Genomic DNA, 14,128 nt, shown 5'->3' on the forward strand with positions numbered 1-14,128 from the left:
GAGCAGGATACTGAATAAGAGGTAAGACGAGTTCTTTGTGTGATATAGCCCAGCAGTTCTTATGCTCTTACCAACTTGTGTTAAAGAGGTTGTGTAATAGAAAGCATTAGATTTGAAATGAAAATATCAAGTGCTTGAGCCAGATATGTAACTTTGTCAACATCCTAGTGGATGTTCTATCCCCCGTATAAACATTTTTAAAGGCAGTAATAGTAATTGTCTTACTGGATAATTAAATAATTATTACTACTGTGCAGTCATTGGATTTATATTAGGTCTTACTGAACAAAGGCTAGAACACAGAATATTTTGATGGCACCGTCTAAATTTGGAGATGTTTTTATTTGCTTCAGAGGAAGACAGCAAATGATACACTATGGAATAACAATTATAAGCTAAACCCAAGCTTCTGAAAGCTTCTAAAACCTAATTTTGCTGAATTTTTGAAGACAGTCAGATCCAGACCTGGGACTGTTTTATGGAACTAAAATAGATTTAAACTTTACAACAGTTTTATTTTCAAGTGCATGAGATGGAGATAAACTGGTGGCACGACAAGCATTTCCAATAAATACAGTATATGTGCCTAGCTGTCCCTGGGCAAGGGCGCCAAATGGAAAAGAGAGAACAAGGCACCATACTTCCATCTGCACAAATGTGCAAGGACTGACGCCATTGCATTCTGCGTGCAAAAATTAGTTTTCTTCTTTCAATGATGAACACAACCTATGAATCATATATGTTTAACATTTTTACAGTTAAAACTGAACAAAGATTATGCTGTTTGGAATATGATTAAATCAATAGAAATTTGAATTATTGTTTTCAGAGTTTACTTTCTTGCAGACCTGTTGTGCCAGGCCATCTGCATACTTGGGCAGACTTCTTCGCTTACAGTCAGTTCATGTTTTGAGAGTTATCTTTGCAACCACGAGGACTAGAAAATTTTTTCATTAGAAGCTTAGGTTCTGGACCACACTTGTCTAGTAAGAGTGGGTGGATTCTGTCTGCAGAATTAGAAAAACAAATTTTGATTGTAGCTGAGGACTGTAGTATTCAAAGAAAACATTTTATTTCTATTTAAATTACTGTTAAATTGAAAATTACTAATAATTACTACCTTTAACAATTTAAATGTTAACTATGGGAAGTTAAAATTCACATCTGTCTTTATCTCAGTTAAGGTAGGAGTTACCTTTCTGTTTTTTCACAGCATGAGTTTTTCAGAGCACTTTCCTGTAGAGTACAGGATGTTTATCACTGAATGCCAGATTTGTAGGAATTCGTTTCTCTTTATAGTCAGTCCTGATCTGGCTTTTTCACATGCCCTCTTTTTATAGCCATTCATCACAATGCTAAATTACTTGTGCTTTTTTTTCCCCAAATAATACCTCAAAAATGCTGGAAGCAGCTACGTACTACATGCTGCCTATGTCTCTCTAGGACTATATTCATATTGTCATTTGATTACTTGTATTTCAAGACAGATTTTAGCAATTCATAGCTTTCAGCCAACCGGATGTTAATACTATGAAGCAAACTTATGTGTATGACAGATCGTTAAATAGGAAAGGTGTTATCTGTTAGGCATTATATTACAACCAGTTGTAGTCACGTGGAATTTCAGCTCCAGACTCTTGTCTGGGTTTGGGTAAAATCGGAATAGTTTTCAGGCACCACTGGGTGAAGGTTAAATTATAAATGGCACTGCCAGGGAAAAGAGGCCTAGCAGACTTTTGTCAATCCCCTGTGCCAACCAGAGCCCCAGAACTGATTTATCATTATAGATCACACTTTAAAAGGCAACCAAAAGATAGCCACCTATTCATTTATGTGCACTGACTGTGGCTGTACCATATACCCAGCAACAGAAATGAACAAGCACTTTGTAGTGACTGTGAAACTCTGTTACTACAAGGCAAATGTTAGCTTCAAAAAGAAAAGTGTTGTAATTTAAAAAGGTTCACTAACTCATTACGCTTCACAGGGAAGCTTTATCATGGTTCCAGCATGTACACATCTTCCCCACACCCCAGGAAGCTCTCTTTTTTTAAGATTAAAAGTATTTTATTCCTTTTGCTTCTTACACTTTTCCACTAACTGAAGTAACATCAGTACCAAATCATTAGACATGCTTTTCAAGTTGATTTTGATCAAAATCACTGGGATCAGAATTAAGTTATTTGATTTTTAAGATTACCTTTGCAATCATTTCTGTGGGTATACGCCATTATCATTCCGCATCAGCTACGCATTCATTACTTCCCCTTGGATCAGGTGCCAGTTTTTTCTTCTGTAGATATTTTTAGTCAGCAAATCTGATCCTGTCTTTGGTTTTACTAATTTTACATCAAAACAAGTCCATTGCCCTCTGTTCTGCCCTAGCAGGGTACAGAAACTTCAGAGGGAAATAACACATTTATTTTGTATAAAAAAAATGGGCCCAGGAATTTAATTGAATTAGTCCTGATTTACTTAGGTACAGTATAACAACTGGGACTACTGGCTCTGCTCTTCCAGTGCTTTTGCATGTTTTAATACGCGAACAAAATTAGTATAAAATTTTAGCAGATTACTTTTTCTCTCAAGGCACAAGGATAGGAGGAATCAGGCTGATTATCCCAACTTGCATCCAAGTTCTCCATGAGTTGGTCAAATGGATTGTGCTTTTGCAAACCCACTCACAAAATCTCTGAGGTTTCAAAATAAGACATGCGGCAAAGGAAATGCACTTTTCCCCTTGTACAGTTTGCAACTTAGAAGTATTTCATACAGTTCAACTGTGGTGCAATTCCTGAGTAAGAAAAGAGTGTAGTCAACAGCATATTTTTACACTGAAATCAGAAACCGAGATTTCAAGGTTCTACTGTCGGTCTTAAAAAACCTCAGCTAAGTATCCAGACAGCCACAGCTTCCTTGAGCATCCCCCCTTCTCTGCTGCTTTATATGGCCTCTCTGCCCTGACGTTGCAGCTTGAAACAAACAAGACAGCAGCACTGAGAACATTCCTTTGCAATGATTTTTAAATGTCACTCAGTTGATTTTATTCTACTGCTGTTGCTATTTTCTAACCCCCATTAGTATGCTAGCTCATGTACAAAACATAGATAAAGTCCCACTGTGCATCCCAAGCAATTTATATATAGTCTAAAAGAGAGAATGTTATAATCCAACCACATGGGTATTCACCAGTACATGCTCATGTGCATCCACAGTGTTTATCTAATACTAGGCTGATACTGTGTGTTTACAGGCAGATGATGACCCTGGAGCTCAGCCCAAAATAGATGGACTGGGTTAGGTGCTGGATATGAACCGTCTCTGAGCCGCTCTATAAACACTGCTTCGGTTCAACAACTACATGTCAGGTGGTCCTCTCTCTCTGACACATGGCATTGAGGATGAAAGCAAAGGTTTCATACCTGCCCTTTCCTGCTCTGATCTCATCCTAGTGCTCTAGAGCCTTCCTCTTCCTATATCCACTTGGGACCATTGTTGTGCTGACACACAAGATCGGTTTCCCAGAAACTGAACTGTGTTTCATACCGACAGTGCTTGCCCCTCATGCTGCCCCCATGCAGGATCGTCTCCTGAGTTTCATGGTGTTTAAGTGTTCATGATACTGATGGAACAACTCTGGCACCATCCTGGCAGTCAGTTTCTGCTCTGTCTTCAGCGGGACAAATAGAAATACCTTCTTTATTCCATAACTTCTGTTACACTTGTGCAGTAATGGAGAAAGGGACCAACCCAGCAGATTTCTGTTTGTATAGATAACATCTAGGTGTATAAGTGACCAGCACCTCCTAACTGTGGAGTAGGAGTTACAAAACCAGCGTATTCCAGGGTGATTTTCTTTCCTTGCAACATAGCCCTGAATGAAAGACAAGAGAAATCCCTCTGTTTTTGTCATATCAGCACATTTGGGGTTTTTTTTCTTTGTTTTTCAAGCTTAGTTTCCTCTAGGAGACATTGAGCTATCTTGGTAAAGCTCTGTCTTAAACTGTGTTCTACGATTGTGTGTGCCCTTGTCTGCTTCAAGGCATGGGCCAAATATGGTACCTGGCGTTTTGGTTGGAATCCAGGTAAAATCTGACTGAACACAAGAGTGTCCAAGGTCTATACCACTGAGCTGACTGCATTAAGTGGCAAAAGATGATGATTCTGACTGAAGTGTTCCTCCTGTCTCTGATCTGTAAGACTGGTTAGTTAGGAAGAAGGGTGGATTGAGTCTCCTGCTTGTGATATTTTGATTCAGTGACTCAACCGGGACCCTTCTGTCCCCATGAAACTTCATAGGACAAGAATTCACTGCATGTTCTCAAGCCTTTCTCTTCTTCCTACAACCCATATATCCAAGAGAGAATTGCATTGCAGGACAATCCTCATCCATTTCTTGCTTGGGACCCACAGACTGTTGCTCACCCCACATACGTAACTCAGCTGTGCTCCACCACTTTGCTGGAAAGAGGGAGAGCTGTAAGGGTGAGGGAGAGAGAACACAGCCTGTCTCTAGGTATTCCTTCCCTTCCCACTGTTGGAGTGAAAAGCCTCAACTTTGGGAAGGACAGTGAGTAGAAAAAAAGTAGAGGAAGACAAAGAACAAGGCTAACCTTTATAATGCAGGGAACAAGACCAATATTGAGTATATCATGGTGACATGATAGTTCGGGCTTCTGCTAACTTTGGTATTACTTGTTTTTTTCCTTATACTTAGATTGACGATACTGCCGTGGTAGAGAAGGCACACTGTATCTCTTCAACTGTTCTTTGCAGGAAATACATGCCTAATTTTGCTACCACCAAGAACGGTCTTTTTTCCACTTTGGGTGGATAAAAGACTGACTTTTTTCTGGAAGGAAGAAAGGTTATGTGGGGATGCATGAGAACCATCAAAGACATTTTTTCCTCTGAATTGCCCTACCACAGCTTTTTCTGCTATTTTGCTCATCTTTGCCCAGCTGAGTAAAGGTGAAGGTAGCAGAGGGTCTCATGCCATGTCATGAATGCCTACAGTCTTTTTCTCTTGCTTAGGCAGCTATGGAAGGGAATGTATAGTTCTTACACAAGAGAAAACAGATTATACTTCAAGAGATCCTGAAAGGTAAGAAAACAAATGCCCTGTTTTTGAAGCAGAACACTCTGTCTCAACTAGCTGGTAAAAAAATAAATCCTAAGTTTTACGTTCTTGTTAAAATGTTTATATTTATTAAAAAAATCTACTTAGTGGTAAAGCATTCCTAACAACTCTAGACATCTCCCCTGTGGTATTTTTGCTGTTTACAAAGTAGGATTAGTTTCTTTTTTGTTGTTCTGTCGTGTTGGCTAACTTCCCATCCTTTTAGGTAGACTGTTTCTCAAGCTGTGCTGCTCTTCTTCAGGGAAATGAGCTGCAAGGTGTGCTTACGTGCATGGTGATTTGTTGAAAAGAATTTTTTCAATCCCTGGGCAAAATATTGCTTTTGTTATTCTTCCAGCTGTCTTGTCTTTTGTGTGTTGCTAAAGAGAGTGACAGGATTGCTAAGAAATTACTGCAGAACTGGTAAACCCTGGATATGCACAATCAAAACAATTCCTTGTTATCTGTAGAGTTCAGCTGACTGAAAAATGAAGAGAGCAAACATACTGAAATATCCTGTTAAACCTAGAGTCTCTAGGTACTGTACAGTATTGCAAATCCACAGAACAGCAAGGCAGGCATGAGATGTGAAATTGAAGATGAGGGAGGAGCTGCCTGTGCATTGAAGGGAACATATATCCCACCCCCCCAAAGTACAGCCATTAGTTAAAGGCAGAGTGGATCTTGAACGAAGACCTAGAATATAAAATCTCTTCCTTAGCTCCTGCCTTGGTATGCGCGTTAAACACTTTCTGCTGGGAAGCTGTAGCCTGTAAATGGAGAGAACAGATTCCTGACGGACTTCCCTTCCCTGTTCCATTTTGGGTAACTTCTGCCTTCAGGACTCGGCGATCAATTCCTGTGCTACCTCTAGATTTCTTTTATGCATGATCACTACAGGAGACATACAACCAAATAATAGGTCTTGTTCTGAGCAAGTTATATGGATTTCTGTATCACACTGGGCTATTAACACATCGCTTCTTGGAATCACTGATAAGAATTCAGTGAAAGACAGAATGCAGTTGTTAAGCTGGTGGCCTCAGAATTTCCTACTGGTGTTGGTACTTCATTGAAAAGTATACGCTGCACATATGACAAATTTTGCTTTTAAAGGGAGGTTTCTTTTCTAAGTACACTTACATTTATGTGTGCTGTGGGCTTGGCCTTATACTCCTTTGGCACAAAACTATAACTACTGGGGATGTCACTTGCTCTATTAGCCTACAGGATCAGTCCCAGTGTGTTTAATTATCATCCCTGCTTATGTATAATATTAATTCTGTCAATAAAGGTAATCAGATATGCCAAATAATTTGTGATTAAGAAGGGATTGGTCTAACACTTATGCATTTGCTCTGATGTTGAAAAACGTCCATGACTAGAAATGCGTCAGTTAAGTCTTCCTTTCCTGAAGACAAAATGGCTGCTGTTTGCTTACTGCCAGCTACTTTTTACATTTAGATTCATAATGTTCTAGGTGGACTACTCAGATTGCTGTTGCAACTAAGGTAAGCATGAATACCAAGTTACTAACAAAAAAGCTTAGTTTATTAAAGAAAACATCATCATCTTGAGCTGTTTGAGCAGTGGACACACTTGCTTGTTTTCTGGGTAGATGTCTTTCACTTTATACCAGTAAAATAATTAGGAAAATATTTGTTATTCACGTTTAAAGAAACAGGTTAAAAGCTGGCTAATTTACTTCATCTACTTCTTTATAAACTAATGGTTTAAGGAGTTAAGCATATTTAGATGTAAGGCAATATAATTTATGTCAATCCTATGTAGGTCAGTTTCCAATAAATAGAACTTGTTTAAACATTTTTCTCTAAATTGCATAAAAATGGAAGCAGAGACAGCTCAGGACTTCCCAATAGCATAGTTAAAACTGAATTTTGCCATTCCAAAGGTGAGAGCCTTGGTCTAGAGTGTTTGTAGCTCCATGAGCTCAGGAAAGAGCTATGGACAGCTTTTTCTGTGGAGAACACCTGTTTTTCTTGCTGTTGATCTGCTAAACTTTAGTCAGTGACAGCAGCAGCAGCCATAAGGGCTTTCCAGAGCTTTAGCGCAGCCGAGGCAATAGTGGTGCTATGGATATTCTGCTGCTGCCTATGTATAGCCTTAGAAAACTGTCTAGTTTCTTTATGGAAAGCAGTCCTCTAAAGAAGTTTTCGTGCACTGCGTCCAAACTTAGCTTATTTGCTACAAATACGCATGGCAGTGATGGGTAATGCAGGTGATGCAGCAGCTTTCAGCTATGATGTGCTACGCCACCTGATACTAGAAAAGGAAGTATGAAACCTGTCTCTTCTTCAGTGCCTTAACCCTATCTCTACAGCAGCATAAAACATAAAAGTTGTATTTCCCAATCCTCTTTTCACTGCAAAGAAGTCATTCTTACTGCTTTGGAGGCTTTAGACTTTGGCATCTTGGATGTCTGAGATGGGTATGTTTTGGGTGAAGAGGAAACTATTTGGGTCCAGGTGTTATAAACATGTGATTGAAAATGAAATTGTCTTAGTTCAGTCTATTAAGGCTGGCTTTATAAGTGGCACCCTTCCTGTAAAACTCAATTTGTTACAATTTTTAATATTGATTTGATAGTACAAGTGGATATACTAGTGGTAATTAAGTGTAATGGGGCTTTAATACATCCAGAGTATCTTCAAAGGAGGCTAGTGAATAGTACTTACATCTCAATCCATTTTACAAATTGCTAAGGGGAATCCACTAGATAATTACAGTAATTGGAGAAAGTAAGGGGAAATTTTGAGCCTACTGTACCTGAAGAAAGGATAAACATGTCACACGCCTGTGACCATATCTTTAGCTGACACAAATTACATAATTTCTTTTTTTTTTCCCCCAGCATCGCATCTTTGTTAATTGTGTAAATACATAACAGAATGATGGACTCAATTCTCCTGGGACCTTACATTTTCAATCTTAGAGCTGCTTCTTTCTAAGGATTTGTAAAGTGGATCAGAATATCAGTAATATTACCTACTTCTCTTTTGAAAGTAGTTAGTTAAGGCTACCTTATGTTTCAGGAAAGTGACTATACCTATTGCTGATATGAAATTATAATGACATAGCATTACACATTTTGTTCTATATGATGTGGCCATCTTAATACTGTACTATTGGTTATTTTAATGTGCAGATGAATGCTTGTTTACTCTAATTCTGATTTCAGAGCTGTTTTGTCCTCATAAAAATGAAGATCTGACCTATAAGGTATTAAGTGTTTGACACCATTTGTTTATATAGGATACTAATACATGGTTCGACATGAGGCTGACTCTAAAGCTAAAAGAATCTTTAAAATAAAGTTCAGAACTAATTGTATAAAATACTTTAAAATTTAAACTTTAAACCAAAACTAAAACCACTTTAATTTTTTTTCCTTAAAAGACTATCACTTCCACTTTCAAATTTTGATATTTCCAGTGGCCATCCTTCATACTGTCACTCAACAAGAGGAGCTAAATTGTGCCACAGATTTTAGGATCCCTAGTGATACAATCAGGAACACCATTTAACAAACTTTAAGATCAACTCCTAATGCAAGCAGACATATTACTGGATGATTTATATGAAAAATGACCTATAAATAATAATAGAATTTCTTATCAGAAGTACTAGAGCTCCCTTATAAATGGTATAAGTTCTTCCCTGTATCAGAATACATGCAGCTAACCTTATACAACAAGATGGTTGTATATGGTAATTTTTAAGTATTTTATTTTGAAGGTTCAAGCACTCAAAAAATTACTGAAAGCTAGAATTATGCTTGTAAATGCAATTTTAATTCTGCTTCTTACATGTGGGAATTGACATACATTGATGTCAAGGGGCTGCAGTTTCATTCACAGCCTTTATTTATCAAATACTTCTCTGCAGTACAGAAATAAATTTTCAGATAGGCTAAGGTAATTTCATTTGTACAGAGGGATTCAGGACCACAGTTCAGCTCATCATATAAGATATAGCAAGGCAAACGAACCTATAGAATGCCAAAGAATTGTCAGAAAATTAGTAGAAAAAATGTATTGCAAAGTAATAAAGGGAATGTAAAAAATATTGTTTGTTACTTTTAACTAAACTTCTAAAGAATTTTCAGAAGATCTTCAAAAGGCAATTCTGAAAGGCAAAATTAATTCCAGATTTCCATTCCTCTTTGTGAAGGAGCAGCAGAGCTCTTGAAAGGTTAGAAAAAATGTGTAATAAAAATACCTGTTCTTTCCCAAACTCAGCTCTGAAAAAAACACATGCCATTTTTCCTTAAAATTTCTTATCAGAAATACCACGAGAAGTAAGAACACTGCCTTAGCAATTATCCATAAAGACATCAGGATAATTTACCAAGGAGGAAACTGTAATGCATCATGGGAGATGCAGTCCAGGCTATGAGTCCAGTTCGCTAAGAATAATGAAAACATGCAGAACCCCAATCCCATGTCCCATTAGGCATCCACACAGCTATGGAAGACAGGTGAACCCCAAATCAGGCAGAGGCTAATCTTTCTCATCAACCTGTTGATCCAAAATACTCTACAGATATCTGCTATCTTATCAACAAATTGATTGCTTAGTTTTCCAGGTGGAATATTGAAAAGTGGAAATTAGAATTTCCATTAAATCACGTGCATTATTATTAACAGTCTTTATCCTAGTTTCAAATTCATATCATATTAAAACCAGATAAAGTTAAAAGACTTATCTGTAATTTATATTACTGGAAGATCAGAATCAGGTACTGCATTTTACCGTAGACAATATGCCTCTGTACGAATGTAATGTATGCACATATACATATTTTTAATCTATTAATGAATTCAAATTTTTATGATCTTGTCCTATCTATATCTGCGTTATAATGCAGGTCAATAGTTATGATGTCAACAGTTATATAGTTACAAAATATGTCTTTTCAATTCACCGTTTCTTTAATTTTAAAATCCAATTTGAAACCACAGGACACTAGTTATTAAAAAGTTATGCATTAAAAAGTTTTGTTTAAAACACGTGTAAATAAAGTCTCTAGAATCTTTAAGGGCCAAAATTGTGAGGAATGGGTTTTCTTCATTATATTATTTAGTGTTTTATTTACTGACAGAAACACCTTAAGTTTTTACTGAGAAAAGAAAAATTATAATATGCTATCAGCTATGCACCTGTATACAATCCACAAAGATACAGACAGAAGCTTACAAAATTCTTTGACAATTTTCTAAGATAAGTTCATATCAGCGAGATATATTAAAAAAGGACTCAGTCCTGTTCATTCAAGTTACATTAGTAAACATACATTGCATCAGAAAAAGCACTGCTTTATGGCTTTGTTTAATTAAAATGGAAAATAAGAAATTGGGATGGGATAACTTTATACCAGATTAAAGAATTGCTGAGGATCCTTTTTATACTTTGACAAATCCAGATGAAATTTACTATCACAAAAGTGTTCTGTGATATAATTGACTTTATTAACTCTGGAATAGTTTTGAGAATCTGCTATTAATGGATATTAAACTAAAACCTTAACACTCAGCTGACATAATCTCTCTCTGCAAAGTCATAACATGAAGCCAGCAGATCACAGAGATCATTTTCTGTAAAAACATAAAGTAAGGATAGGATATTCCAAAAGTAGCAACTAGTCCAATGCTGTATGTCCATCAAGGAGGAGAACAGCTTATAAAAAGTCTTCCCTCATAAATTCTTTTGCTAGCTATAGTAGCTATGATAAAGGAAGAGTTCCTGTGAAATGCCCAAGGCCATGCTTTGGTTAAGAGCTAAGAGCTACATCATCTTTAAAAGGAGGTACTCTTTTTCTTTGTGGAGGTGAGACCCGAGAGCAAGGTTTTTGTTGTAGAACAAAAAGGAGTCCTATTTTTTCTTAAGTGGACTATCCATTGACAAAAGAGCACTGCTTAGACAAAGAAGTAACCACAGAGAACAGACAGTGTACTTGTAAGGAAACTGCAATTAGAACGTACTGTTGTTGCATCCTACCTTGTACACAATGATAGGAATATCAATGACAATATAGATAAGGTCTCCCAGAGCCAGACTGGCAATCAGTGCATTCGGGCCATTCCTCATACACTTGTTCTGGTAAATGATCCTCAGCAGAGTTGCGTTCCCAACCATTCCAACGATGAAAATAGCACAAGATACCACCGTGTTAATGTACTTAAACGTTTCGGCAATCTTAGTCTGCTGGGAGCATTTGACAGTTTTGTTGGACACCAGGGGCTGTCTGGTGGTGAGGAGTATGCTGGATTCGATCCCTGAGAAAGTGGAAAGGTAGTTTCCCAAGTCACTCTGATTGGCAGCATATCTGTCAGAGCTGTCACTGAGGACAAATCCTGGAACCAGCAGCAGCAAGGAAACTCTTAAACACAAGACTTCCATCCTGAAGTCCCAAAAGAGCAAATTCAGTGAGACGGGGTTTTTTCAGTATTTCAGTGAGATACTTCTCACTTCTTCACCTGCAGAGAGAAGCAATAAGCAAAAACAAAAAAGAAGAAAGAAACACAGGATCAATACAACAGGTAGACTAACACACCCTGTTTCTCACTTAGGAAGGGTACTTGAATGTACAGTCTCTACAGCACATATGTATAAACACCTCTTTATAATCACTGTGCTACTCTGAAATCTAGATTACCCACATTAACTGTCCGACAAAAGGCAAACACAAAAAATTCCATAAGTAATTGATAGCTTATACAAACGAGATCCCGCAAAATTCTTTTAGTTTGAGACAGAATTTGTGTATGAATGGAAAAAATATGGTGGATGAAGTTCTGTTTTAAAATACAGTCTTGCAAGAAAAGTGTACAAGCAAAGAGAGGCTTTGGAGACTGCTGAATGATATTTTAGCTAAAATAAAAAGTTGTTATTTTTTCTTTGAAAAAGTAAGGTAACAGCACTGCATTAATAATTAAAGGTAGTAACTTTGTTAATTTTCTGAGTATTTTTGATATATTGTAACAATGAGGCTTTGTATTATTTTTCTCTGACTTTATAATAGTTATCTGGATTTCAAACAAAGACTGAAAATACACGTATTTCAAATCAAATTTTGGACCAGATCCAAAGTCCCTAATATTAGGAGGAAGACTTTTATAGTCTCAGGGTAGACCTCTGGCCAGGAAAAGCCCTTCAAACTTTATGTGTCATTTGGTTCCTGAATGTCATTGCAACTTATGTTCAGTACTTAGCCACGGCGAAGCCAATTATAAAAATCTAAGCTCTTTTAAAGACCAGAAATACTTGGTTTAGTATTCTAAGCAACAACGCATGGCATTTCCAGATAGGAAAGGAAGCATCGTAGCATTCTGCCCCAGTAAGTACGACTGCCTATGTGTAACCACCAGAGCTGGCTCCCTGCCACAGGGGGTAGAGACACTACACCTCCAGTGAAACCAAGGAGGCCACTCAAGTCCATTTCCTTGAAGCCTCAGTTTAATTTAAGATGAAGATTTTTTTACATGGCTCATAACTGCAAAACAAGACAAAGCGCTGCAATGTTGCCAAAAGAAGAGTAGAAAGTGAAGTATTTATAACTTTCTGATTTCTAGGGACTCACATGAAGGATTTGGGAGGATCCTTTTAAATAAACGACTCCTAATTTCATTCCCTATGGGGCTATTAAGTCAGAGTTTATAGCAAGAAATTTACCAGAGAAAGAAAGTGGGAGACAATTTACTGATAGGACTTCTGGACGCAGCTACAGTACAAATATTTACCACTATTACCCTCTTCTGTTATGTGTGGTCTGTAGAAGTGTGCGTGTACCTATATACAGCAGCAAATGCAATGCTAACCCGAGTATTCCTGTCTGGCATGTAGAGTGCTATCCCTCGCAGGCCAGGGATCCACGTTTACGGTCTTTTATGTTGGTGTGTTTGAGATGAGGGTCTGACCAACTGTGAGTTCCTATACGCTCGATTTTAAACTTTAATATACTAAGTAGTAAATCCTTCTTTATTAAATGCCGGTATGGTATCTCAGGGCAGTTAGCATGGTGCGAGTGCTTTCACTTTAGGTTTCTAAATCATGTCAGAAACAACAGACATTTCTGACTGTAACTCTTTTCAGGCAAGTATTAATACTTCTGTTACTTACTATGACTACGGTTCCCCAATTTGCAAATGGAAAAACTGAACCACTAATGATTTAAATGACTTTCCCAAGTTCATGCTTGCCCAGGTAAATGTGATACAGCTATGAACAGAACCCACAGCCCTACGCTTTAGTGGTTATATTAGCATCCTCCTTATTTAATGACGTTTCCTGGTGAAAATTTGATATATATATATATATATCGTATGAACATGGTGGTAGCGTGGCAATCATGCGGTCAGCATGCAAAGCTAGGAACGAAATTGCCAGTTACCATCTCTTCCCTCTCCCGGAAGAAACTCTACCAAGAGAAGCAAAACCAGAAAATTCTTAATAGAATACTTAATATACGTTAATATTGATATAATAATTTCTAAGGGTGTTTTCTTATGGATTCCCGACAGTCCTTCACCCCTCTGTGCATATTTTCAAAGTATTTAGATTGTTGCAGAATATAACATGCAAACCGCCTCATGTAAGTAACATACTAGCATCCGTAGCACGTTTTTGGAGCAACGTAATCCGGTGTTGTCCCTCGCATGCAATCTGAATACCTGGAGCGCGTGCGGTGGCCGCGCTAACCTGGAGGCCCCCCAGGCGTGTGCTGTGCCTGCGCCCCTACAGCACGGCAGAAGCAGCCGCGGGCGCGGAGAACGGAACGCCGAGCTTGCCCGGGGCATCCAGCCAGAAAAATTCCCAAGCCGAGATTCACAAGAAGAGACCCTACTACCGGAAGGGAAATTGGCCGCAGTACTGACGGCGAGCTAAAACCTTAACGGCGATTAATCTGCCCAAAAGGCAGCTGAGATGTAAACAGGAGCAAATAAACTTCACCAGGGCGCCTAAAGCGCTGGAAGAAAGGCTGCCGGCAGG

General features: G+C 38.0%; 1 protein-coding gene across 1 annotated transcript in view; it reads right to left on the bottom strand.

The window, feature by feature from the left end:
* The window catches only part of EDNRA (endothelin receptor type A), a 31,503-nt gene extending 19,882 nt beyond the window's left edge, over positions 1-11,621 (bottom strand). The window contains exon 1 of the mRNA XM_009327498.1: positions 11,138-11,621. Within this exon, the coding sequence (XP_009325773.1) occupies positions 11,138-11,539 (402 nt within the window). The 5' untranslated portion in view covers positions 11,540-11,621. The remainder of the gene's footprint in view (positions 1-11,137) is intronic.
* Positions 11,622-14,128: the final 2,507 nt, after the last annotated feature.

This window comes from Pygoscelis adeliae, unplaced genomic scaffold (genome assembly GCF_000699105.1).
Source record: "Pygoscelis adeliae isolate BGI_AS28 unplaced genomic scaffold, ASM69910v1 Scaffold157, whole genome shotgun sequence".
Taxonomy (NCBI): Eukaryota; Metazoa; Chordata; class Aves; order Sphenisciformes; family Spheniscidae; genus Pygoscelis; species Pygoscelis adeliae.